Consider the following 26341-nt stretch of genomic DNA (forward strand, 5'->3'; position numbering starts at 1 on the left):
CCCACAGCATTCTCCTCAAGAAACTGGCTGCTCTTGGCTTGGACTGGCGCACGCTTCGTTGGGTTAGAAACTGGCTGGATAGCCGGGCCCAAAGAGTCGTGGTGAATGGAGCCAAGTCCAGTTGGAGGCCAGTCACTAGTGGCGTCCCCCAGGGCTCGGTGCTGGGGCCGGTCCTCTTTAATATCTTCATCGATGATCTGGACGAGGGCATCGAGTGCACCCTCAGTAAGTTCGCAGATGACACCAAGTTAGGTGCGTGTGTCGATCTGCTTGAGGGTAGGAAAGCTCTGCAGGAGGATCTGGATAGGCTGGACCGATGGGCTGAGGTCAACTGCATGAAGTTTAACAAGGCCAAGTGCCGGGTCCTGCACCTGGGGCGCAATAACCCCAAGCAGAGCTACAGGCTGGGAGAGGAATGGTTGGAAAGCTGCCAGGCAGAGAAGGACCTGGGAGTGATGGTGGACAGTCGGCTGAATATGAGCCAGCAGTGTGCTCAGGTGGCCAAGAAGGCCAACGGCATCCTGGCTTGTATCAGGAACAGCGTGACCAGCAGGGCTAGGGAGGTGATCGTCCCCCTGTACTCAGCTCTGGTGAGGCCGCACCTCGAGTACTGTGTTCAGTTTTGGGCCCCTCGCTACAAGAAGGACATCGAGGTGCTTGAGCGGGTGCAGAGAAGGGCGATGAAGCTGGTGAGGGGCCTGGAGAACAAGTGCTACGAGGAGCGGCTGAGGGAGCTGGGCTTGTTCAGCCTGGAGGAGAGGAGGCTCAGGGGTGACCTTATTGCTCTTTACAGATACCTTAAAGGAGGCTGTAGAGAGGTGGGGGTTGGCCTGTTCTCCCACGTGCCTGGTGACAGGACGAGGGGGAATGGGCTTAAGTTGAGCCAGGGGAGTTTTAGGTTAGATGTTAGGAAGAACTTCTTTACAGAAAGGGTTGTGAGGCATTGGAACAGGCTGCCCAGGGAAGTGGTGGAGTCACCATCCCTGGAAGTCTTCAAAAGACGCTTAGATGTACAGCTTAGGGATATGGTTTAGTGGAGGGCTGTTAGCGTTAGGTTGGAGGTTGGACTCGATGACCTTGAGGTCTCTTCCAACCTAGAAAATTCTGTGATTCTGTGAAAGTATACTTGCAAGACGTACTGCCAGGACCTTGATAGTATCCTGACAGTTGATGTAATTTTCCATCTGTCTTTTTTCAAAGATATTTTTCTTCAATTTTTTTTTTCAGAGACCTCTCCAGAGGTCTTTTATTTAATTTCTTAAAATGCAGTGAAAGAAGGAGTAATGGGTAGAGGAATCATGCCCTAACAACTTGTGTGTTCTAAGAAGCTTCCTTTCCTAACACCCTTTTTAATAATGTTTTTCAACTGAAACATATTTGAAATAATGGCCAGTTCAGCAGTGTTGCAAGGTCATTGTTATTTCATCATATTACTATGGTAACCTCAATGATTATATCAGCAGCTTTATCGTTTTAGAATGGTTTATGCAGCCCTAAATAGATATGACTTGCCAACAAATATTTGAAGGTATTAGAAGGGGTTGGTATTTATTGCTTTCAGGTAGTTGCCAGGATGAAATATGTGTGAAAATGCTGAGCATGAGATGTGGTTTAGTTTAGACTTTTTCCCCCATAATAGAGATTTTTCTTCAAATTTCTACCCCATTTGAGGAAGACTGGTATTATAAATTATTGCGAGTGTATCTCCCTCATTAAGATATTCTGAACTTCTGTATTTTAATGGAACAATGGGGATTTTAGTGAGGCGGTGATTAACTATGGTTATAGATGCAGAATAAAAACAGCAGTGTATAATTTGTTCTTTTGTGGCAAATTTCCTAATAAAACAAATACGATCTTCATGGAGTAATTATAATACTTCTATTGTGTTACAGAGCATAGTTGCTGTGTTTTCAAAAATAACAACGACCAATGTTGCTGCACTGATTGTTGGATTAACGTGCATTGTTCTGTTGTTGATTGGTAAGGAAATCAATCTCCGCTATAAGAAAAAGCTCCCAGTTCCTATTCCTATGGAGATAATTGTGGTAAGTCAGTTGTGAAGTTTTTAGCTAAGTTATTTAACTATTCTAAAGCTGTGGAATTGATATCATTGTCTATCAAGTCTAATTGGGCTTTAGGGTAACCTGTTGAATGTGATTTGTTTGAGATTTGATCCAGCTGAATGTTTTGGTGCTCATGAGGTTAGGCTCTGACGTGCCCAAGTTTTAGGCGTGAAGTCCCAAAGAGGAATTGAAAACCCGGTTAAACAGCCATAGTCCCCTGTGGTAATGGGAAGGTGGAGATTTGTTGTAAAACCCACTCTACCCTGGAGTTGTGGTGCCTGAATGAGTCTCTGCAAGACATGCCTCTGAGTGGCATGGAGTACAGGAGCTCAGAATCCCCTCCTGAAGGAGATGCTTATGGATGCTGGATCCAGAAGTTCTGTAGGGCTTGCTTTCCTTTTAAAATGCCTTAGTAGAAAGAAAAGCAGGAACCAGTGGGACTTGCTACTCAACCTTCCTTTCCCTGAGACTGTGTATTTTTATAATTACCTGTGTATTTTAGTGTAGTCGTTCAAAACAAAATCAGTGCTGCAGTCAGGTATCAGACTACCTTAGTAGCCCACACCTCACGTAATCTTTCATCTTTAAAGGTGGCTGGAATTAAAAATGAGTTCTTAGGTAACCAGAGCTCTCAAACAACCTGCACAAAATCACAGCCAAGGAAGGGAGTAGCTGAAGGCATGAATGCAGTCTTAACAGAAGGAACGAAGAAGGGAGGGAGATGACAGATGTTGTACTAGTGTGTTATTTGATTGAAAGGCAATAGCAAAGCAGTCTTATACCTGCAGCTTTCATTGCTGCTGCACCAGTTATTTTTGTAGATAACGTGCATTCTGCACACATGAAAATATGGCAGTGCAGATCCCCTTGACTTGTTCTTGAATTGAATTTCTAAGTACATGCTTTTCTGTGTCTGTTTCCCAGTGCATGCTGGGCTGGCTCAAGCAGAGGGAATCTGAGCGATTCAGATCATATCATATCATGCATGTTAACTATATAAAAAAAATAAAACCAGTGAGTTGAAGGTGATGGAGGGAAAATTGTGGAATTTCCTCCTTTTTATCTGCTTCTGTACTCCCTAACTCTTGGAAAACTGATTGACAAATGAATGCAATCCCTTATGTGTGTTTATGTTTTTTTTAGGTTATTATTGGCACAGGAGTTTCAGCTGGAATGAATCTGACTGAATCATATGGAGTGGATGTTGTAGGGAATATTCCCCAAGGGTAGGGGTGATATTCTTATTTAACCTATACCTTCTCTATATAGCATGTACCTTTTATTATAGTAACTTGTAACCTTATATTTATTCTTTAAGGTTAAGAGCACCAGCAGTTCCTGAGATTCAGCTCATCCCAGCAATATTTGTGGATGCGATAGCAATAGCAATAGTTGGATTTTCAATGGCTGTATCAATGGCCAAAATCTTTGCCCTTAAACATGGTTACACCATTGATGGGAATCAGGTAAAAATATTTGAGGTTTTCTAGTGATAATTCTCAGTACTGCCTTCATTTGTCTGTTAAAGTAGAAGGGGATATTAGACAAAAGAGGTTTTTCTTTCATTGCGGAATCAGGTCAAGTTTTTGTCAGCCTACACATTTAAATGCCAGGAGTGATTTTAAGCTCTTTTGGCTATGTTTCAATAACCAAATTTGCTTCTAACTTTTTTTTGGGAAACTTCTGTTAAAGCTGGATGTGTGCATGAATATTAATTGTTGGGACAGCCGATACTTAGGCTATCCTGATGGGCAGCTATTTTATTTGTACTTTCCTTCACAGCAAAGCATAGAGTTCCCATTTGATAAATACAGTGTCTTCCTGAGTTAAGTATCTAGATCTGTTTTATTCAGAAGATTCCAGGTGCTATAGTTTACATCACCTGGATGTTAAACTATAGAATTCCTTGTAACAGGATGTAATGCATGCCAAGTGTTTGTTTAAATGAAACAAAACATTATTTGTATGGAGAAGCATTTTTGTTTCAATTTTAGTGTTAAAATTCAAGTTATCCCAGACCTGAAGAAACTCTTGAAAACAAGCAATTCTATCATTCATTTTAATTTTTAGTCTGACTTATAATAGTAACATTTAAGGATGAGAAATGTCTCTAGCACTTCATCAGATGCTTCATTTAACACAAGATTTAACTTGCATTACCTTGTGTGAGAACTGTGTGAGAACCACAAGTGTAAGCTATGATAAGGTTGCTAGCAAGCACTGTAAATAAGAGGTAGTTATTATTATGTATAGGTAGCTCCACCTTTGTACAGTTGCTAGGTATAACTGCCTTGTGTTTTGCTCTGTGACACAGGAACTTATTGCCTTGGGAATATGCAACTCTGTGGGGTCGTTTTTCCAAAGCTTTTCAGTCACTTGTTCAATGTCTCGGAGTCTTGTTCAGGAAAGCACTGGTGGGAAAACTCAGGTATGTAAACCCAAATTTTGAGCCAAAGTTTGTTTTTTCTTTGGACCTCCAAAACAAAAGTCTGGAGCTTTAGAAAATTGCCCTATTCTTGACCTGGGGCCAAAAGAAATAACTAGAGTTGCTCCTGTGTCATATCCAGGGTGGGCCAAGATAGAAGGCTGCATGACAAGGGAAATGGACAAATTGAGTGGGAGGGATCAAAAGCTTGACTAACCAGCCCTTTGAAGAGTGGTTAGTTAATCAGTAATACAGCCCTTTTCACAGAATCATTGGGGCACATCTTAGTACTTAGATATAATTTCTTGCTTTTTTTTGATCAGATTGCAGGTGCACTCTCTTCAATTATGGTTCTGTTGGTAATTGTGGCTATTGGATATCTCTTTGAACCACTTCCACAGGTAATGTAGTTTTGCCTGTTAGGCATTGCATGTCAGTGGACAGAAGCCAGCTAGTATTGCTTAAAATAGAATGAGGTGGATGATTAATAAGCAAATACAGTTAGGGCTTGACCCAGAAACCTTTAAATTTTGTGTACGTTTCTGCTTTAAGTTTAAACTAGCAATGAATAAATATTTTGAAGGATCCAGCATGCTTTTTTTTTTTCTTTTTCTTTTGGTAGTTCTTTTTAATATTGGCCATTCTAGGCTCTGTCTTTAAAACACAAAATTGGTATCTTCAAATAATCCCCTTTGGATTACAGCATAAGAATTCTGGGAAGAGGTTAAAAAGCTAAAAGAAAGTAATAGATGAGTTGGAAAGGATTGAGGCTGAATGATGGCTCAGCATGACAAGTTGCTTTTACTGAAATTTTACTTATTTGTATAAAAATATGGTTTTGTGCATAGATATGTATTGATTTAAAAAATAAACTTGTTTCTCTTTGTCTTGCATAGGATGATATGCATTTCATTTATTTTTTTAATATGAGTATATTGATTTACACCTACATGAATGTCACAGGAATTGTTGGAAGTTATTGAAGAGAAACTTGAATTTGAGATTATAGTCTAGCTACTTTATTTGCAGTAGCATGAAGCTCAGGACTGTATGCTTTCTCTTGTCAGGAAAGAGTAAATCAAGCTGTGCTGACTCTGGCTTGCCGTTTCTGTGGCTGCGGGAAAAGTGTATCTCTACTGATTTTCTCAAAAAGTTTTTTAAATGGAACATCTGTTCAATAGATTTGTATCAGTTTTACAAAGCACAGAAAGCAATTATTTTTGATGCTTTGAAGTTCTTATTGGCAATTGTTTTATTTTGCTTCTGAAAATAGCATTTGTGTAATATTCCTAGACAGTGCTAGCTGCAATTGTAATGGTGAACCTGAAAGGAATGTTTAAGCAGTTTGGAGATATCGCACACTTCTGGAAAACCAGTAAGATCGAGCTGGTGAGTAATGTGCAACTCAGTGCATATATTTGTCGTGTATTAAATGTGCTGCTGCTCTTCTTCCTATCCTCTCAAACAGAGGAGAAACCTACTGAGGAGTTACAGCTTGGTGTTGCTTTGCAGAAGAACATAAGACACTGAGTTGTAAGAACCCTAGGAGAGTGAGCCATTGCAGACAAGAATGTTTCTGTTGTCGTTCAACAACCTTTAACTCGGGTCAGAAGTAGTTTAGCTGCGTTAAAAGCAAAGCTTGTGCAGTGTTGCTATAGGAACTGTACTGAATGCTGTGGGGAATGCCTGAGAAGAATTTGAAATAGAGTCACAAAGAAAACTACTTGAAGGTATTTGTCATCTTTGAAGACAAACCAAAAACCTGCCCAAAGTAGTTTTCTGGCTTAACTGGCAACATGTTTGTTGTTGACCCAAGGCCAGAAGATTCGTGATTTGCAGCAGTGGCTCTTGAGACCCCCATGCTTATTTCTGGGGGAACTCGGAAACGTGACAGAGACCACAGTATACAGACACATAGGTAGTCTTTGACCATGTGAAGCAGATAAACAACTTCAAGAGCTACTTGCCATCATATATATCATGATTTCCAAGGCTCCTGACAACCAGAGAACTAGATCCTTGAGATCATCAGAAGTAAATGATGATCTCAAGAAGTAACGTTCACATTTTGGCTGAGCTGCTCTGTGAGAACTGAGGAGATGTCCCTCTGGCTCAGAAAGGCAGCTGGTAGTTTCTGTATGGTATTGACACACAGAACTTAGCACATTTGAAGCATTCAGTTCATCTTTGTTCAATAGCAAGCTCCTCTGACTTTCTCCTGATTCCCTTCGCATGCAACAGTTTGTCTCCTCCAGAGAAACTTCTGTGTGTATTTTACACATGTAGCTGACAGTTCACACTGCAAAATACCAGGGTTTGCAACATTGCCAGTCTTACTGCTCAGCAAAAGATGACAGTAAAGGAGAGTTACTTTTGCAGGCCCTGCATTTTATTATTTTTTTTTAATCCTACAGTGTTGGGAGTCTGATGGTAACACTGCATTCCTTGCAAAACAGGATGTAGGGCATTAATTAACAAGGGACAATTTGTCAAGTGTTAGTACACCTTGAGCATCTATGCCCTTCTCAAGGGTTAAGGCAATTGTAGTCTGCTATCATGATGACTTGCATTGTAGCCTGGTCCTACACAGAAAAGATGCACAGGCGGCTTCAGTCTGGCTTATGCTATTGTGTTTGCTTTCAAAAGAAAGGGATGTGTATTAATTCAGAGCTTTTCTTTCTTTTAGGCCATCTGGGTGGTAGCTTTTGTGGCTTCTCTCTTCCTGGGACTAGACTATGGTTTGCTTACTGCAGTAACGTTTGCAATGATAACCGTTATTTACAGAACACAAAGGTCAGATTTCTTCTTTATAAAATTAGTGTTTGTTGGTCTTCTGTGTGGTTTTTGTTTGTTTAAGGAATGCAAATAAGCAGTAGACCTTTCCACCCCCTTCAGCTGCATGCACTATACAGTTTGCTTCATAATGTAGGTCATGCAGGGCATAACCATGGCTCTGATCCAGGGTTCAAATTTTATTTTTCTGAGAACAGAATTTTTGGAGGTCATGAGATGCACAACTTCAATATTAAAGAGATAATTTTAGATTTTCTAATCTTATTTACATTGTCTTTAATGCCTGGAATTCAGAACTTGAAGCCTGTTGGATGGCAGAGGTTCATTAAATGTTTATATTTTGTGTGTACTCTCAGTAAGCAGAAGTTGTCAGGTTATCACTAGCTAAATGTTTAGATATTTTATAAGAAAGATCTAATTCATCATGGAAAGTGTCCCCACCCTTCATGTTTTCAAGTCACTTCTTGCTCCCAAAACTTCTCAGAACTTCTACTGTGAAGCTCTCCACATCTAGCGATGAATGATTTCTTGCATGTGTGGATAGGATTTCACCTGTTACATGAGGCTTCTAGGCTCAGGGCTTTGGATATCTAGATAGAAAATCTACAAAAGCGTTGGTTTCCATCCTCATTGGGATGAAACCAAACTGTGAAATTTCCACTCTGCCTACATAAGAGTATTTTTCTGCCAGCTGCATATGGCTTGGTCCTTTTAACCAGAGCAGTGATGTATTTTGCTGTCATTTTGCCTCTGAGTTGGGAATGTTCAGCTTCTCAGGCATGCTTGTCCCAGGAGCCGAACAGCTTTTTGAAACTGCAGCATGGTTTGTGCCAGTGTGAGCTGCCATATTTACAAATGGTCAGTGGAGTCGCGCCAGTTTGCATCAAAGAAAATTTACTCTGTAACTTTGCAGGCCCATGCTTTTCAGCAAATGACAACATCAGAGTGCTCTGTTTCCAAATTGTTTCTGCACTGACAGAAGCAAACTTGACTAGTCACCAGATGGCCCTTCGTTATGTTCCTTTCGTAAACTGCCCACTGCATTTGACCATGCTTAGATAAACCTGTAGCAAACAGAACAACTATGTAAGATAAATTTCAACTTGTATTAAGAACTCACTTCTCCAGTTTATAAGTGATAATATTGAAACAGTTATTTCCATTTCTCTCCAGACCTCAGTACAGAATCCTCGGTCAGATTCCTGACACAGATATCTACTGCGATGTGGAAGAGTATGAAGAGGTAGGAGTGTATTCTTCTGCATTGAACATTTTTCTGTGTTGAAACAAAGATAACAGTGGCAATTGGCTGCTTAACCCCACCACATTGCATATTTAGAGCTCTCTGTTCAGCATAACCTGTGTTATGCTTGGGAGAAGAAAGTAAATGTAGTGTTACTAGCAAAAGCTGTACTGCTCAACATGCTGGCTTTTGGTCCTGCATGTACATTTAACCAGGAGGTGATCAACAGTAGCCTTTATACTAGTTACATACTACAAAATGGTAAGACTTACAGAAATACCTCTGCTAAACCTGCTGTCTAGTCAAATGTATACAAGACTACCTTCTTTAATTGTGGCAGCATTAAATGAAATGTGTAGCCAGCAGGACCCAAACGGTTGTGTTCTTTAGCATTGCAAAAGCTGTTCAGAACAGCATCTCCCTGCCTCTACCTGGGCCCTGCTGATTAAACATGACACGATCACTCGCCATGCATTCAGCTTCTTATAAATGCGGTTTTGTTCAACCAAAAGTTGACAAAGGCAGTATATTTTGTAAATATAATGGCTCTGAGCATGCTCTATGTATTTGCAACCAGCAGCCATGATTTCCTGCACACTCTGCCGTGTTGTCAGTGATGCTGCTATGAAGGTTACAAACCCCTTTACTCAGGAGCCAGCCTGTAAAAAACTGTGAAAAGACCATGCTGTAATCTGAAAGCATTCCCTCACCAATAGTTCTGCTTTGAATATGACACGAAGCAAAAGTTTATGTGGACATGTTTATTGCTATAAACAAAGAAGAGGAAACTCAGCTTTTGTTATATTGAATGCAGTTTGCATTTCCTACACCTGTACAAAGGTGGGGCTGGTAGCATATGGCAGGCTGTATCGCTGCTGTTGCTCAGATCATTTTCATGTAAAATGTCAGAGTGCAGGCTGCTCAGAGATCACTTGGTTTAAAGTAAAGACGTGATATTAAGATCCATGAAAAGGTCTGTTTAAATAAAACCAAAGATTTGTAAAGGCTATAACTAAAGGCTTTTGTTTTGGTAGCTGAGGACACAAGAAATAAAGAGAAGGAGAGAAAGAAGTTATGCCTGCAGATAGGGAGGAAAAAAGGAGGCATTCCTAGATCTGCATGATTTCCTCACATGAATACCACCTGCAGAGAACATCAGAGAATGTTGAATACTAAATGTGAATACTAAATTCCTTTTTATGGCTGTACATTTCTTCGTTATAAACAGAAGTGTCACTTGGCATTGATTCAGTGCAGTATGGCACCTAGAAAGGTGGATGAACTGATCTTCTAACTGGCTTGCTTACAGCAGTGCTGACCGTCTTTGATACATGCTGACAGTCATCCAGGGTTGGCTGTTGGGCTGCATGTAAGAGTAACACCATGTCTTGTGATCATGCATACAGCTGCTTTTCTTCTAAAGCAAGCAGTACCTAACTGTGAACATCCTTTTTTTTTTTCCTTAGGTTAAAGAATGTCCTGGTATAAAAATATTTCAAGCTAATGCGTCACTTTATTTCGCCAATAGCGAGTCGTACACAAGTGCACTGAAGAAAAAGGTGAGCAAAGCAAAATCTTTACTACCTATGTCTTGAAAATTCAAAACATCTTTCGAAACGCCCTTTAGCATAGCCCCTAATACAGTGACCTCTGGTATGATATGAGAAGATATGAGGTGATCCTCCGGCCAACTGCAGATCATCTTAGCAAGGAACAAGATGGTGGGAGGGAGTAAACAGCATGTAGAGCATGCCTCACCTCCTGCCTGACCCACATTTGACTGGGTGGGATTGGCAGAAGCAGAGCTAGCTAAGGACAGAACTGCCTGACCTGGTAGCATTTACACTCGTACTAACTTGTGAAAAATTTTTCTGTAGCTTCCATGACGAGTCTTGTACAAAACAGGTAGGTGGTACTCCTCCACAAAGCAAGAGGTATTAGCAATTTGTGTCCAAGTGCACTTCTCCCCCCTCTGCTTTCTGCACTCAAATCAGCATTCTGTTGAAATATGGCACCTCTGATCTCAAGAGAAGAATGTGATGCATCTCTTCCTCATCTTGTTAACACAGTGCTTGCGAAGATTATTCCTTCTTACTTTATACTGTTCTCACCCCCACCAAGGGACACTGAATAATGCAGGCTTCTTTAAAATTTATGATAGTGATGAATTCAGTGCTAATTGATACTGCAATGTCATCCTAACAAGCTGGATCTTGTCTGATCACGATTTCTTTTCATGGCAGACTGGAGTGGACCCTTGTGCCATATTAGCAGCAAGGAGAAAAGCCCAGAAGAAGCACGCCAGGGAAATAAAGAAGGCTAACGAACTCAAAAAGAAAGCTGTATTGAAGCTAGTGAATTCTTCGGTAAATATTTACCTCTACTTTATCAGCTAACACGGTGCTTTTCGGTGTTACCATTCTTGTTTATAAAAGGCACAGAGTGCTTCTTGGGTAGGAAAACTTAGAGAACAAGCACTGTGCAGTGTGGACAGGCTACTAAGGAACAGCAGAAGGATCAGAGGCTCATGGCTGGATTGGATACTTGTGTTGAACCTCAGTTACGTTAAGATACCACGCTAGGGGAGCAGAGCCTTTCACACTATCATACTGTCTCAGCAGTGGTGTCAGCAGAAGGTAGAGGGATCCAGCCTCTGCCACTCTCCTCTGCACGTTCAGAATAATCATACAGAAATAAGATAAAAGAGAAGGTCCTGTAATAAATTTTGTTATCAGTTAAAAGATGCCGTCCGCACTGCTGATCCTGACATGGGTAACAGAGGCAGGTGCATTCAGAAGGGTTGTTTGAAACACGTTTGTGCCTTTGTGCATGTTTAAATTCATCCCCTTGGTGGGAGCTGGTGAGTGCTTATTATCAGGGAAAACCAAGCAAATGCCTAAGTTTGGAGCCCGATTTCTGGCTCTTCCTTTAAATATGTAGACCTCAACATGATGCACAGGGCTAAGGCAAGAAAATAGAGCAAAAGTATGTGAACAGGTGCCTGTGTTTGGAAATAAGTAATTCACTCCCAAGATAATAGCTTTAAGCTGTGCATGTGACTGTAGAAAGACTGGGTAGAGGAGACTAAGCCCTGATATAGATAAAGCCAGTCCCTGTAATGGTTTAGAGCTGTACACCTTTCAAAGGCTGGCAGAACAGCTGTGTGTGGGGAGGAAGGGGACCTACACTGAAAAAGTATTGGCTGTCGTTTAGCTTTATTTGTCTTCTCTCACAGAGTAATGATGTGGAAGGAAATGTAAAACATGAGATAGCAAACGATGAGTTACCTGTAAATGGAAAATCTCTTGATGAGCTTGAACACTTTGTGGAGCCCGAAACAAACATTCACTCTTTAATTCTGGATTTCACCCCAGTGAACTTTGTGGATTCAGTTGGAGCAAAAACCTTAAAATCAGTAAGTAGGGCTTTTTTTTTTTTCCTAAAAAAATAAAATTAAATAACAAAAAACAAAAAACTGTAAGTTAGGTACCTAGTAGGGAACCTGTCATCATAGGATGTAAATGCCAACTCAGATACAATCCAGTATCTCACATAATCAGTTTTAATTCTGTAGCTCTGTAAGTTTCAGCTGAATTACTGGAGAATGTGCAGCTCTCACAGTAACTAGTTTACATCTTCCAGAAGAACGATGTGCATAATGATAATGTGTTTAACTTCAGTTTAACTCTATTGCAGATTATAAAAGAATACAAAGAAGTTTCAGTCCACGTCTGTATTGCCAGCTGTAGTGGTGAGTTGAGTTTTTTTGTGAATTTGTGGGAGAGATTGTGTCTCTTACCCTCTGTTTCTGAGTTTTCTCCTGCCAATTGCCTCAGTAGTATCAGTGCTTATTTTGAGTAACATTGAACTAAAATTCAATTTGAGGAAGAGCAAACCTGTATGGATTAGAGCCTTCACTTCAGTGTAAGTGGAGTCCTAATGTAATGAGTTTTCTGATCTTGCTCCCATTTCTTCCAGCTGGCAAATTGTGAGTGGTGCACCTAATGTTGTACCTTGAAGTTGTAAAGATGTAGTTAGAAGAAAAGCCTGCAGTGTTCCAAGTTGGTGATATTTGGAATTGTAGCATCTTCAGCCAAGAACAGGCCTCTCTGTGTGGCTGGAAAAGAGAATTATTTTTTTGGAGTAGAAGTATAATGCAATTCATCCAGATATTTTAAATGTTTAAAGTAATGACAAGAGAACAATTTGTCATCATTTTCTTGAGATGCTTTTGTCTTCCACCTTTTACTTTTGTTTATGTACTGATTCCATAATTGTTTGTTTTAATTTGTAGGTCCTGTTATGAATGAGCTGACGAGACTGAATTTTTTTGACAACACTGTAACAAGAGAGCTGCTCTTTCACAGTATTCACGATGCTGTCCTTGCTTGCCAAGTGAAACACAGGTCTACTTCACAGACTGCCTCAGACCTCTGAGGATTGACATCTAGCAGAATGGAAGTCTGATTTATGCTGATAGAGACTCTTTTCAAATATTTAATTTGCACAGTTTAAAGAGAGCCTAAGGCTATTTGTATCTACGGGTATAGGGTGGGGCTTTCGGTAGGAAGAGTGGACAAGGAATTTGGAAGCCTTCATGCTCTTGAATTTTTTCCTTCCATCAGGGTACAGCCTTCCAATGACATAAGCATGAAATTATGCAAGGTGAGAAAACTCGTTGTAGTAAGCTACAGTCTGAATCTGATAGACAAGGTGACATTCCTATTCCTGTTGAGAAAATGGGCACTTTAACTCACTGCAAGCTGGGATCTTGCAGAAGAAAACTGTTCTGCAATTCCAATGCACTGTACCAGTGTCTTTACAGTTTTTTTGTAGATTACTTTTAAAGCCTGATGTCAACATCTGCATACCACAGATTTGTATAAACTGTAATGATCTGCCAGCTGGATTCATGAATTCACACTGGTGGCATTAGCTGCTCCTGTTTTTAAATCTTGATGGTACAGTTGGTTTTTTAATTACCTAACCTGTCTCAACTGTGTTTATCCTTTTGTTCCCTGAATATTTTCACTCCTAAGTGAATTTCATGTTAAAAACCTACTGTTTAATTGTTATGTTATCAATACGGTACTTCCACTGCCAAAACCTGGTTATACTTTCTAAAAAAATAATACAGCTGGTTTTAAGCTAAAATTAATTTAGCTTCAGGTTTGTAGACAAAACTGGCTTAAGGCAGGAATGAGGCCTATTAAAATTACCTTAAGAATGGATGCCCTCAATGCAGTTGGAATAAAACGGTAGACAAGGTCTAAAGTCTCAGTGGTCCAAAAAGGAGAAATACTTTCCCATTGCCTGAGATGTCTTTCTACCAGCACTGCTGCTTCTGCCTCAGCTTTTAAGTGCTTTGTGAAATAGATTTCAGTAGAACTCCAAAATGTGTTTGGGTATTTTTAATGAATCGGTAGCTTGTTTTTTTTTTCTTTTGGCCTTACAACCTGGCCACTATGGTACTCTTTGACTTTGTGTGTGAGTCGCAAAATATGGAAATATAATTCAGGCAAAATAGATCTTCAATGCCTGTATTCCCCTAACACCAACCAATATGAATCTGATCAAAGGTAGGAACGTGAAAGTGTTCCTCTGTAAGTTATTTCAATAGCACAGGGGCAGCAGAGGAGGGTTAAGTAACATTTTGTTTAGCACCCTCAAAGCAAAGGTCCTGTGCATACGGAAATTCAGACTATTTCCTCTTTTCTCAGTGCAGAATCTGCTACTTTTATTTTGGTTCAAACTGTTGCGCTTAGGGTTTGCTTCAAGTAAACTGAGTTTTCCAAGAACTGGGGGCAGTGGGGGAAGGTGTTTCCTTTCCTTGGACTCCCCTGCCACTAGGGATAGGAAGCTTTCTGCATCAGAAGTTACTGCTTAGCTGGAGTTCAAAGTATGAATTGAATGCACGTTAACACAGTGTGTGTGTTTATTTAAAAAAAAAAAAAAAAACTTTTTGGTACATTTTATAATGTTAACTAGTTTAACAAGCCTTTGTATCTACATACAGTATATTTTTCTACTTTCAGCTTGTTGCAGCTTCAGTTTTTAACTATGTAGTCTCTTCAGTTCACATCAAAATCTTGTCAACTTCTAAAATAAAGTGATTGTCATAACATACCAAAATTCCCTACTTTGTCTCAGCAAGACACCGTACGTGGGAAAAGCCAACGTCCCAGGGTGCAATTGCCTGTTATTAAGGTGTGGGCTAGGAAGAGTAGACTAGACTAGTATAGAAGAGTTCAGCTGGAAGGGCCTTCAACGACCATCCAGTCCAACTGCCGGACCTCTTCAGGGCTAACCAAAAGTTAATGCATGTTATTCCTCTCTAGGAAGCCCATTCCAGCATTTGAACACCCTAAAACCAAAGAAATTTTTTGTGATGTCCAGGCTGAACCTCCCCTGGTGCAGCTCTGTGCCATTCCCCCACATTCTGTCATCAGTTACTGGGAGCAGGGACCGGCACCTCCCTCTGCACGTCCCCTCCTCAGGAGGCTGCAGAGAGCAATGAGGCCGCCCCTCAGCCTCCTGTTCTGAGTGCCCTCAGCCCCTCCTCACAGGCCGTGCCTTCCTGCCCTTGTACAAGCTTTGCTGCCCTCCTCTAGAGGATTTCGAGGACTTTAACGTCCTTTTTATAACATGGAGGCCAGAACTGCACACAATATTCAAGGTGAGGTCACACCAACTACATGCAGTGAAAGACTCACCTCTTTTGACTGGCTGGCTGGGCTGTGTAATGCACCCCAAACTGGTTTGCCCTTTTGGCTGCCAGGGCAGCTGCAGCTCGTGGTTGACTGATGCATCTCCCAAGACAAACACTTACCTCGTGGCTGTGTGACATCAAATGAGCAAATGCGTATGCTTGGGCTAGAACAGTACTACAGGTTGGTCTCTCAACCAGATTTCTTGCAGCCCTGCTGAGGGAAGAGACAATCTTAAGGTCAGTCCAGAGAGTTTCAAGATTTCCTGTATGCATAGTTCAAAAAAGAGGTGATGGGAAGAAAAAATTATAGAGTAGAAGGTGTCTTCTTCATGCAGTTTTGGCCTTTGTTACCCACCGTTTAGAGCTAAGGAAGTGTTCCCCATGTTGGGGTTATCAGCCTGCTTGCGTTCTTCATTTCAGCAGCACTCAAGTGCTGCCACGAGCCATGTGAATGTGTCTCTACTGCTCCTCACCCTCCTGGCTCCAGCATAAGACCCTGTCCAGGTGCCACTGCAACGCAACTGATGCTGCATTTCCCCCTGTGGCTCTCCTGGTGAGCTGCTGGGATCAGCCTGTGTGGGGCTGGTGCTGTGCACCCCACTCCTAATTACTAGCAGCATTGCTGGTAATTCATCTAGTAAAGTAAAATCTGGAAGCTTTTGATTGGTCTTACTGTGCTTTGCTGCCACCAGCTGAGACAGTGCTCTCCAGCCTGTCACCTACTGAAAAGTAAATGGATTGCCCTTCTGCTGAGGGACAAGCTGCTCTTTAGAGAGCAAGAAGTTTAAATCCCACCTTAAGCTTGTCAGTGTTGGGTTAAACAAACCCACATCCTTTTTCCTCTCCCCTTTGCCTACATTCAGACGCGCAGTGCTGAAGCCTCACCACAGCAAACAGCACTGAGTAGCCGAGGTCCTGCTGGATGTCGAGATGCCACTTAACGCTGAGAACAATATTCCTTTCCCCTTACTTTTTCGCAAGAGCACTGATGGTAATTCAGGATGCGAGCACCAGCTCCTTCCTACATACTTTACTCACCCTTCTTAAATAAAAGGTACATTTCATTTCAAGCACTGCACTTTGAGCCATATTCAGTCGCTGCTGCTTTCTGACCCACTTTCCTCTCTGGCTCAGAATGAAAATATTCTGTCCTACCACTAAACCTGCAACCTACCCAAACCCCCTCCCCCCCCCAAAAAAAAAATTGTTGAAATTAAACCTGATAAAATTTCTCTCACTTTCAAGACAAAACTGTTCCCAAACAGCTTTACATTCTCAGGTGTTTCTTCAGGCTCTTTTTTCTAACTCACTTTTCACAGTTTGATGCAATGCCTGAAAAAGGTCAAATGAAAGTACGTTGCTTTTCAGCGACCTACCAGTGCAGCTCTACAGGAACATGCCAGATAAATATCAACCTTTTATCTGCAGCCACCGACTACAAGCAATTTTCCAGATACTGAAGCATCAGGACCCTACCAGGGTGACCTCTGTGTTTAGTAGCATCCTATACAAGTAATATGACATATCAAAGTACTCACTAGTAGATTTAGACTGATGTCAAACTTCAAGGTTTTTTTTAGAGCAGGAACGTGAGGAAACAATCTTCATTTCCTTAGTGCTCTGAAATTACACTCACTTCTTCCTCCCTCTTGATGCAACACTTACTATTTAGTAAGAAACAGAAGAATCTCTGAAAAAGGGATGAAGAATAAAATTTCCCCCCCTGCAGAGTGGTTATGATAGTATGATAGCACCAGCGTTCACCCATGGAGAAAACAGAGCCCTTCACATCTTCCCCAAGCTTGGCAGTGACTGACCACTAAGACCGTGAGCTGAGCTGTTTGTGCTTTCTCCTTAGCTCAACATTTGCATTTTCTTTTCTCCTTTTCTTGGGACACACCTACACCTTGCTGCTTAGCATCAAGCATTTCCGAGTACACCCAGAAGCACTGCAGTCTCTTTGGGATCTTTCAGTGCTTCCCCAGCTTAGACTCTAAGTTTTGGGGTGTAAACGGTGGCTGGGAATCTGAACTCAAGATTTCTAACACTGCTCAGGTATCCATTTAAAAATACATTGCTGGTTTAGGCTGTGGTGTTAAGACTTCTCTACAGCAGCAATACTCCACTAAGCGTGGAACATATTCATAAAGAAATCCCATCTGTTATTTGGAATATTTCATTTATTTCTTGCTTCCAAGAACAAGACACGAATGACTACATGTGGATTTTGGTTTCACAAAGTTAAACTACAGAAAAAGGAAAAATTTTCCAAGGTATTAGTTGTAGGTCATGTAGCGGGGAGTAGCACTGAACTTCGCATAGGATTTAATGACTTTGTTCACTGCTTCTAAGAAGTCTTTCTCAGTTGCAATTTTTCGACGTGCTCGGATCGCAAACATGCCTGCCTCCGTGCAGACGCTGCGAATCTCAGCTCCTTTAAAAGAAAGGGGCAAATGAATTCAACACTGACCACCAACAGAGAGGAAGCATATGCAAAATATTTTTAAAAAACTCACCTGTGCTATTAGGACACAGTCGAGCCAACAGCTCAAATCTTATGTCCCTTTCAACACTCATTGAACGAGCGTGTATCTTGAATATGTGAGTTCGCCCCTGAAAAAGAGTGGATAGAAGTGTTCATGGTGCAAAAAAGGTGGTGACTTGACTTGCTCTCAGCATGTAGCTGTCCCCTTCCACAGCAAGGGCAGATGGAAAATGATAGGTAGGTAGGAAATTAGAGTTTTATTTGCTATGTGTGGACTAGAATACTTAAGCAATGGAAAACTACCTGTCCATAAAACTGAATTAAGAAAGTAACTGAAAGAGCTTTAATGGCAGAAGTACCTCAAAAGACCTAAATAAAGCACATTCCAACTAAACTACTAAATCATGGAACCAGTTAAAGACTTCTTTATCTATTCAGTCAGAAATATACAGTATGCATAGCTACAGCTTCCCTGCCAGGGATGGAATTTGTGCAGTGGGGGAAAACCTTCTTTTGCACATCTTTAATCTCCCAGGTTTCTATGTGGCTTCACCTAAGAGTGCTGCTTTTGTTAATTCTCGTAAACTGCTTCCAGACAGTAATGCCTTAACTGAAGAAACACTCAAAATCAGAACACTCAAAATATATTTGACAGTGAAAGAAAGCATTCTGACCTCAAGATCAGGCAAGCTAAACTCTATCTTCCTATCCAACCTCCCAGGCCTCATCAGTGCTGGATCCAGAGTATCAGGTCTGTTTGTAGCCATCAGCACTTTGATGTTGCCTCGTGGGTCAAAACCATCCAACTGGTTGATCAGCTCCAGCATGGTGCGCTGCACTTCGTTGTCACCCCCAGCCCCATCATCGAAACGAGCACCTGGAGAGAGAAAACGGGAGAGAAAACACAAAGTAAGAGAGGGACCTTCAGAGCAGGCAGACGTCACAGCTGTTGTATGTAAAACAACAGGAGAAATATATTTAAATTACATACAAATATTTGTGATGAGTTCATAACAAGGTGTGAGGGGATTAGTTGAAAACGACACATTTCAAACAAAAAGTGATCGGTGCTATCTGTCAGTTACAATAAACACTGTATCTTCATCCTTGATATTACAGGGCCTATCTCCTTGCCTAGTAACTGACCAAAATGCTGATGTATAAATGCATCTTGGTGTTTTTTGTTTGTTTGCTTTTTAGTATTTTTTTTATTTACATCCCCTCAACCAAAATCCTCCCCACTTGCCTGTGTAAAAATTGTTTTACTTTGAAAAGACTGAGGTACTTCCTTTGTGAGAAAAGAAAAAAAAATACAACATAATTTTTAGGCAGTGATAAAGATTTAGTATGTAGCCTAGAACCTGAAGAGGGTTTAAGTTAACAGGACTTTTTCCAAATACAACAGAGAAGTTTTTACTAAAGTTTAAATAATCCAGGTGTTACAAACATGCAGAAGTGACTTCACATCTGAGCTAAATATGTTCAGGCTATGTAAACCACCTCTTGATAGCTTCCCAGACACAGTATGTGCTGGTAGTATTTAGGTATTTACAAGTAAGCTTCTTGTAATTCTTTATCCTTGTTGCTGCATTTCAACACAAAAAGAAAATCTGAAAGTTCTCGTATGAAAGTAGAGATATCTACTACAAACATACCTCCAATGGCATCAATTTCATCAAAGAATATGAGACAAGCTTTTTTAGTTCTGGCCATTTCAAAGAGTTCACGAACCATTCGAGCTCCCTGAAAGGAAAAAAACAACCACACCCACACCTCAAATTTTTGTTACAGGTTCAAGGTACGTTAAAGGAAAACTATCACACTATTCATGCCTCCAAACAATTCTAAGTTTCCAATGATTAAACTCTTCTTATTTGTACAAATATATGTATAACCAGAAATTCATAAATCTTAAAGCAATTCATAAAGGAGAGAAGAGGCAAATCACTACTAAAATTCAGAAGTAGTCCAGATGAAGTCATTTACCTCAGGGCCAACTGAAGTGGCACTGTTGGGACCAAAATCCTCACTCTAGAGTCCCCCAAACCACAAATTAAACTCTGCACTGCAAAATCCATTTCATTGGTGACAGTATAGCTCAGGTGTTATAACTGATTTCCTGACAATTCTTCTACCCCCTTCTGCCTCCAGCATGCTAGATCATCCATCCATCATATCCACTAGGGTGTCTGGTCCCCGCAACTGCAGCTCTGCAATTCACTCCACGCTCCATTAAGAATTTGCTCTTACCTCTCCCACGTACTTCTGCACCAACTCAGATCCAATTACTCTGATGAAGCAGGCATCAGTCCTGTTAGCAACAGCACGGGCACAAAGTGTTTTGCCTGTACCAGGTGGCCCAAACAAAAGTACTCCTTTGGGAGGCTCGATTCCAAGGTTCACAAATCTTTCAGGCTGTAATGGTGGGAAACAGAGGGCATCAAAGATTATGTGCCAAGTAAGAAAATCATTAATGACAAGCAATATATATGAAACTAGACCGGATTTCATTTGTTAAAACTAGACCTCTTTTAACTTAGTTATTTACATTCAGCTACATTACCTTTTTTTTGTTTGTTTGTTTTTGGTTTTTTGTTTGTTTGTTTGTTTGTTTTTTCAAATGCTAATAGATAACCAGAATAGTTTTAAAATAATAGGAGTTTCAATCTAGAGGTAACTTACATGAAGCAGAGGGGTTTCAACCACCTCTCTGAGCTTTTCAATCTGCTCTTTACAACCACCAACATCACTGTAAGTGACATCTGGTTTTTCTTCCACCTGCATAACAAAAAGGTAAATTAGAAGTTAACAACCCGATGCTGCAGGCATGAACTTCAGGCCTTCAACAGCCCAGAACAAAATCCGTCCAAAGAAACTAAAATTACAAGATTGAACAGTATCATAATAAGTAAAGGCAATTCTCACTTGCATCATGGTGACTGTGGGATCAATCTTTGGAGGCAAAGGGATGTGGATTTGATACTTGTTCCTGTCCACCCTGTTGAGAAGAAATAAAGAATATTTATTTTAACAAGAGTTAATTAAACTGCTATGTAGAAATAACTCTGTAAAGATGAAGCAGAATTTTCAAACTATTATTTTCTCTGGCATCGAGATAACCCAGCCCTCAAAGCTAATAGTCAGATGAGCTAGAAACTGGGATTTCTTCTGCAGAGAAGTTCAAGGCTTCCAAGAATATTAATCCCAAAATATTTTAAAAACTAAACTTCAAAATCTCCTGGAGAGCAAACTGGTAAAATATTGATTCTACAGATAACTGGCTTCATCCCTTAAGCAAACGTTTCCTGGAGCTGCTCTGTGTGTATTTGTGTAGACAGTCACAGAGAAAGCACACTGCTCAGGCTCCCTGAAAGCTGGGACTATCGGGGCCCACAGTGAAAGGTTTCAGTCCATAGTGCACTGAACTTGTTTTCAGCAGAATGAGATCAAAAACGTTTCCATCAGAGCAGGCAGATAAATTATTGTCTTCCAACAGAAAGACATTGTTATGATTTCAACTACTGTGAAAATATCAAATGTTGGTTGTTGATGTCAACCCAATGGACCAGATGAGAAAGCTTCAGTAAAACTCTAAGAACACAAGGATTTTGCTTACCCAACTCTCATGCCTTCTTCTATGTCAGTAGGTGCCACCTGGTCACTGAGATCCACCACAAATTTGGCAAACTGTTTGACATTGATAATGTACTTGGGATCCTCGGAGTCCGCATTGATGATCTTTGTACACCTAATACAGAACATACAATTAATGCCACCAGGTAAACAATTAACTGCCCTGCTATTTCTGTAAGCACCACGAAATAGACTGATTGTATCCTCCAAACATATTGGAAGAGCTATTGTACTTGTGATTCTATTATTATAGCAACATGCAATAATTATAAAAGTAAATGCAAGTGTGAAATATGTAATATACCATCAAGCATAATACACTTGCTTTTTGATGTGATGGTTAGAAGTATTCTCAATATACACAAAATGTGAAGCTTCTTTAAAAAAAAAAAAAAAGTCTACCTAAGTTATAAATCACATTTTTAACATTATGCAGCTCCACTCCAAAACTGAAGAAAGAGTGCACCCACCTGGCGACCTGTAACGGCTGCTCACTTTGGAGAGTTTGCTTATCTGCAGCCAAATCCCAAAGGGCAGGAGGAGCCAGGCCGGTGTCAGATTCCTTAATTCCTAGGTAAAACACAGACAGGCTGAGGAGGAAGAAGCTAAGTGGTATGTCAGCAACCTTTCACATACTGAGAACTCTACACATAAGTCTGCTGGAAGCTTTTTAAGATCTCTAAACAAACACGTACACACACCTCTAGTGAAAAACACATGCAAATCTCTTTAATGAGCTCCCTGAAGAAACAAGGACTATTGTGACAGTGCCAGCTGAATACACAAACGCCAGTCTATCCATACTCTAATACAATTTTGCAGTATGAATAACAACACTCAAACTTGAGAAAGATAACATAAGCACATTTCAAAACAGTTTCAGAAAAGGAGTGAAAGCCTGCAAGTGTTTTCACCGAGGGAAAGCTTTAGTGCAAGATATTAGAAGCTAAGGGATTCATACAGATGGAAGACCTTGTAGATCTCCCAAAACATGGATAAAAAAAATACCATCTCCATCATATATTTGAAAAAATAAAAATAAAAAAATCAAGGATTTTGTTTTATTAGACCTGCCTAATCAAAAATGAGACTGCCACCTACAAAGTAAAAATCCCACATTACCAGATAAAGAAATGCATCCTTTAGGGAAAAATAACATTAATAAAATCAATGCAAAAGTTATTTAAAATCAACTTCTTAAAACACCCATTTCGGTGTATGCCTCTCTTCTACTGCAAGTTATGTTAAGAAGGAAAGATACCTGTGAGCTCATTGATTTTCTTAAGTAGTTGTTGGATATCATCTTCTACTTGCTTGATCTGCCTTGAGTATGTGCTCTGGCCCTGGAAAAGAAATATTGTGTTGATTTTTCAACTCAGATAATTTTTTATCTAGGAAAAAGTGCCAATAGATGCTGAGCATCACAATGTTCAACACTGTCTTGGTATAATAAAAAACAATTGATCACAAGCAAAAAAGATTGTATTAAGTTCCAGTAATAATAATAACTCCGTCCACCAAAAATAGATTGCAGTTTCACAGTTCTGAGCAACGTGCAAGTGGAAATTTCTCCTATCTGTCAGATTCAAGGATTTGTTTTTCCTTTTAAACCTGTGCAGCCTTATTTTGTAACTGTTCTTTTCCTAAGCTCTAAAAAGAACTTTGTAAAAATTATATACAGAAGTTCTGCATGCAGTAGCTGAATAGCACCAAATGAAAAAACATTTGTACGAGTGCTTTTTTTTACCTTATCCAACCTCTCTATCACCCACAGGATACAGCAGAAAGATCAAGGGGCATATGAGATTCTCAATGGTGATAAAATGCTTTGCTATCTTGCCTGGCCTAATGCCAGCAGATCTGCATTTCCTTTACAAGATCTCCCTCCTACCAATCTGGCAACAAAAAAGATGCCACAGTGTGCTTAACCCCTATTTCAGAGTCCTTCCACAGTTGCAGAGTTGTACTTTCAGTGCAATTTAGACTACTGGCAAACATATTCAAATCTACACATACGCTAAGCTGAAAGTTTCTTTCTTCTGAAGGGTCCTTAAACAGACCCACTGCACTTTCTGGCAGAGAGGGGTAGTTTGCATTTCAAGCCTTATTGTCCATGGAACACACCTCCCAGGATTATGCTATCCCTGATAAACTCTGTGATTTTTCTAACCGGATACAAGCAAATTGGATAGAGTCTTAAAGATAGTTCTTTATAATGCAAGGAAAATTGGCTACTTGGTGAAAAAGCCCTATTAAACCCTAGCCATTAGAACCCCATGACAATCAGCTACAAGACACAGAGCAAAAATTTAAAAATACTTCATTAGCTCCAAGATAACTAGATTATTTTTAGGGTTGTGAGTTGAGTTTGGGGCTTTCTTGTTATAAGGGAAAAGGGAGAAAAGATTTTGGCAGGAGAAAAAAATCAATAGCAGATCTGCTTCTCCTGACTATTCACTAAATACATGTCCCACCACTTGTGTATTCAATTCATAACTAGACTCTCTTTTTAATTTAACACTCTTGCATACAAATGTTACTTACATAGGTTTTCAGCAAGGCAATATCTCCTTCATCCAGTGCTGAAACAAGACAGGAAAGACTTAGATTCCAATTATAAAACAAAAACAGTATCAAACCTGCTTCTAAAACATGCAAATACACATTTTTATGAATGCTTGCCTTCTTGTTATGTACAAATCCCTCAAAATGGATCCTTTTGAGTCTTTTGTTTTCTTTTGATTTAGTGAAAATAAATAAAGTGTCAGACGTTCAAGAAAAACAAAACTGTCTCCAGCTACACTCTTAAGTATCTGTACCATCCAGAGCTCACAGTAAGCAAACTACTTAAACTCTGACTTGCTCAGGGTAACTTGTCATCAGTGACTGTAGAGAAAATGAACAGAAGAAATCAAAACTTCACCTTTTCAACCTTTTGGTTTATGTTTAGGAATACATCAATTAAAATCCAAATAACTTTTGTATAACCACTTCAATCACCACCTTCTAGCAGTGCTGTCTCTCTCGAGTTGTGCAGCGTGAGCAGAGAACAACCATAACTAAGCTCATCGCAATAACAAAAAACTCCTGTGAACTAATAAAGCAGCCAGGAATCAATAACTACCATAAAGCCGATTTTTAATAGTATAAAATGTACACATGGGAATGGTCGCACTAGGCAAGATCAACAGTTTGGTCCTATATATACCCCTTCTCCAACAAGAAGGTCTACGATCATAGCAAATACTTAGTGACCTCCCACTTTTGGGTCCTACGTTGTTATTAAAAGTCCTTAAAAGATTTTCTTTACATGAGCATTTCCTAACAACTCTTTGAGCCCCTGTCAACTTTCAGCAACTTTTGGCGGAATATACAGGAAGAAATCCCCTGGTTTAACTCACATTGTGCTTCCTTTTACCTGACTTAGACTTGGAATTTAAACATTTTACTTGGGCCTCTAAATCCGTGCATCGGATCAAGCACCATCAGCTTTTAAACGTCTAAGCTTTCACACTGAGTCCTGTCCCACAGGGTTGTCCCAGTGAACTCCCTCTGTTAAGAAAAATGTGACAATTACTGTTGGTCCCTACTTACTTCCACATCACTTGAAGTTTAACAGACCTGCACCATTCCCTCTCCTGTCTCCCCAAAGCTCTACCTTTTTAGACCAAATCCTGGTCTTCACCTTAAGCACCCCTAGCATTTTGTTGTTCTCTCTCCTCTAATTTCCCTGTAGCCTTTTTATGACAGAGGGAGCCAAAAACACACAGCATGAAAATCTGGGCACACTGTGTATTATACAGCGTTTCAAGGAGACATTTTCTGTACTGATCTGTATTTCTCCCCCGATTATTTGCACTACCCCATTGACTTTCTGGTATCTACTAAACACTACCCTGCTGTAATTCAGAAATCATTCTCGAGGGGGAGCAGTTCAAAGTCCACCACTGATGCCATATAGGTGTGCTTTTTTCCTCCAGATGTTATTATTTTGCAACTAATGGCGTGAACTAAACAGGCAGGTGAAATACACCCGGTGTGAGGCACAACTGGTGGCTTTCAGGCTGTGTCAGTGTCACCAGAGGGAACTGCTGCTCTGCTTTCACTGAAGTCCTTACTGAAGGGATGGGATCACAGGGAATTTGGCAGTGAGCTGTGGAGGACTCCACTCACGAAGAAAAGATAAATATCATGTTTACTCATGCTGATCTTTTTAATTACGCCGCGTAGTAGCGAATCAGGCTTTCCAAGACCCTCTCCTCACAGAACCAGGCCGCAACGCCCAGATCTAACGCGTTTTTCCACGGTTTTAACCCATTTTTCCCCCCTTTCAGCAGCTCCCCCCCGGGGCCCGGCCCCTCGGTGCGCCCTGCGGGAGCTGGGCGGGGGGCCCGACGGCCTCTCCCCCAGCCGGCGGCGGCCCCTCACCGCGGATGGGCTTCTCCTCCTTCTCCTCCTCCTTCGTTTTCCGCTGGTCGGCGCCCAGGTAGTCCGGCATCGCGCCTTCCCTCGCTTCTCTTCCTCCTTTTCTCCTGCGGAAGGCCCGGCGCTGCTGTGTAACGCTTCCGGGGCTCCGCTGCCTCCTCCTCCTCCTCCTCCCCTTCCTCCTCCTCTTCTTTTTCCTCCTTCAGTCCCTCACCCTGGCTGCTCCCTGCCCTCCCGCTGTGTTTCCGAGGAGAGTGGTCCCCCCGTGTCCCCCCGGTGTAATGGTTTAGGGAGTTGCCCCCCACCCCCCCGTGTGATGGTTTAGGGGTGTGATGGGGCATGGAGGTCCCGGAGCGTGCCCAGAGCAGGGCTGTGAGGCTGCTGCAGGGGCTGGAGCACAAGTCCTGTGAGGAGAGGCTGAGGGAGCTGGGGGTGTTTAGGCTGGAGAAAAGGAGGCTCAGGGCAGACCTTACTGATCTCTGCAAAGGAAGGTGTCAGGAGCTGGGGGTCGGCCTCATCTTGCATATAACTAGTGACAGGACCAGAGGGAATGGTCTCGAGT

The 26341-nt window shown here is 41.0% G+C and overlaps 2 protein-coding genes across 2 annotated transcripts in view; one reads left to right on the forward strand and one right to left on the reverse strand.

Annotated features, from left to right (window-relative positions):
- SLC26A5 (solute carrier family 26 member 5) overlaps window positions 1-14651 on the forward strand; it is a 35911-nt gene extending 21260 nt beyond the window's left edge. Inside the window, exons 8-20 of the mRNA XM_084506954.1 lie at window positions 1896-2048; window positions 3210-3292; window positions 3385-3532; window positions 4381-4494; window positions 4815-4892; window positions 5785-5880; window positions 7178-7284; window positions 8458-8527; window positions 9994-10086; window positions 10771-10893; window positions 11763-11942; window positions 12224-12278; window positions 12822-14651. Of these exons, the coding sequence (XP_084363080.1) occupies window positions 1896-2048; window positions 3210-3292; window positions 3385-3532; window positions 4381-4494; window positions 4815-4892; window positions 5785-5880; window positions 7178-7284; window positions 8458-8527; window positions 9994-10086; window positions 10771-10893; window positions 11763-11942; window positions 12224-12278; window positions 12822-12964 (1443 nt within the window). The 3' untranslated portion in view covers window positions 12965-14651. The remainder of the gene's footprint in view (window positions 1-1895; window positions 2049-3209; window positions 3293-3384; window positions 3533-4380; window positions 4495-4814; window positions 4893-5784; window positions 5881-7177; window positions 7285-8457; window positions 8528-9993; window positions 10087-10770; window positions 10894-11762; window positions 11943-12223; window positions 12279-12821) is intronic.
- Window positions 14652-17396: 2745 nt separating this feature from the next.
- Window positions 17397-25937, reverse strand: PSMC2 (proteasome 26S subunit, ATPase 2). The gene is made up of 12 exons (XM_084506963.1): window positions 25783-25937; window positions 23899-23936; window positions 22616-22697; window positions 21825-21924; window positions 21338-21469; window positions 20647-20719; window positions 20404-20499; window positions 19972-20136; window positions 19377-19464; window positions 18396-18598; window positions 17753-17849; window positions 17397-17670 (listed from the first exon to the last, which is right to left on the reverse strand). Exons 1-12 carry the CDS (start codon window positions 25850-25852, stop codon window positions 17513-17515), a joined length of 1302 nt encoding a protein of 433 aa, XP_084363089.1. The 5' UTR covers window positions 25853-25937; the 3' UTR covers window positions 17397-17512.
- Between the last annotated feature and the right edge of the window lie 404 nt (window positions 25938-26341).

The sequence above is a fragment of the Aythya ferina genome, assembly GCF_964211825.1.
Source record: "Aythya ferina genome assembly, chromosome: 1".
NCBI lineage: Eukaryota > Metazoa > Chordata > Aves > Anseriformes > Anatidae > Aythya > Aythya ferina.

Bases quoted from the DNA above. Each gene is read 5' to 3' on its own strand.
- PSMC2 (XM_084506963.1), bottom strand. From the start codon at position 25,852: ATGCCGGACTACCTGGGCGCCGACCAGCGGAAAACGAAGGAGGAGGAG. The intron at 21,470-21,824 runs GTGGGTGCACTC...GTTCTGTATTAG, and splicing joins CAGCCGTTACAGGTCGCCAG to GTGTACAAAGATCATCAATG. The intron at 18,599-19,376 runs GTATGTTTGTAG...TTCTCTCTCCAG, and splicing joins TGAAATTGATGCCATTGGAG to GTGCTCGTTTCGATGATGGG.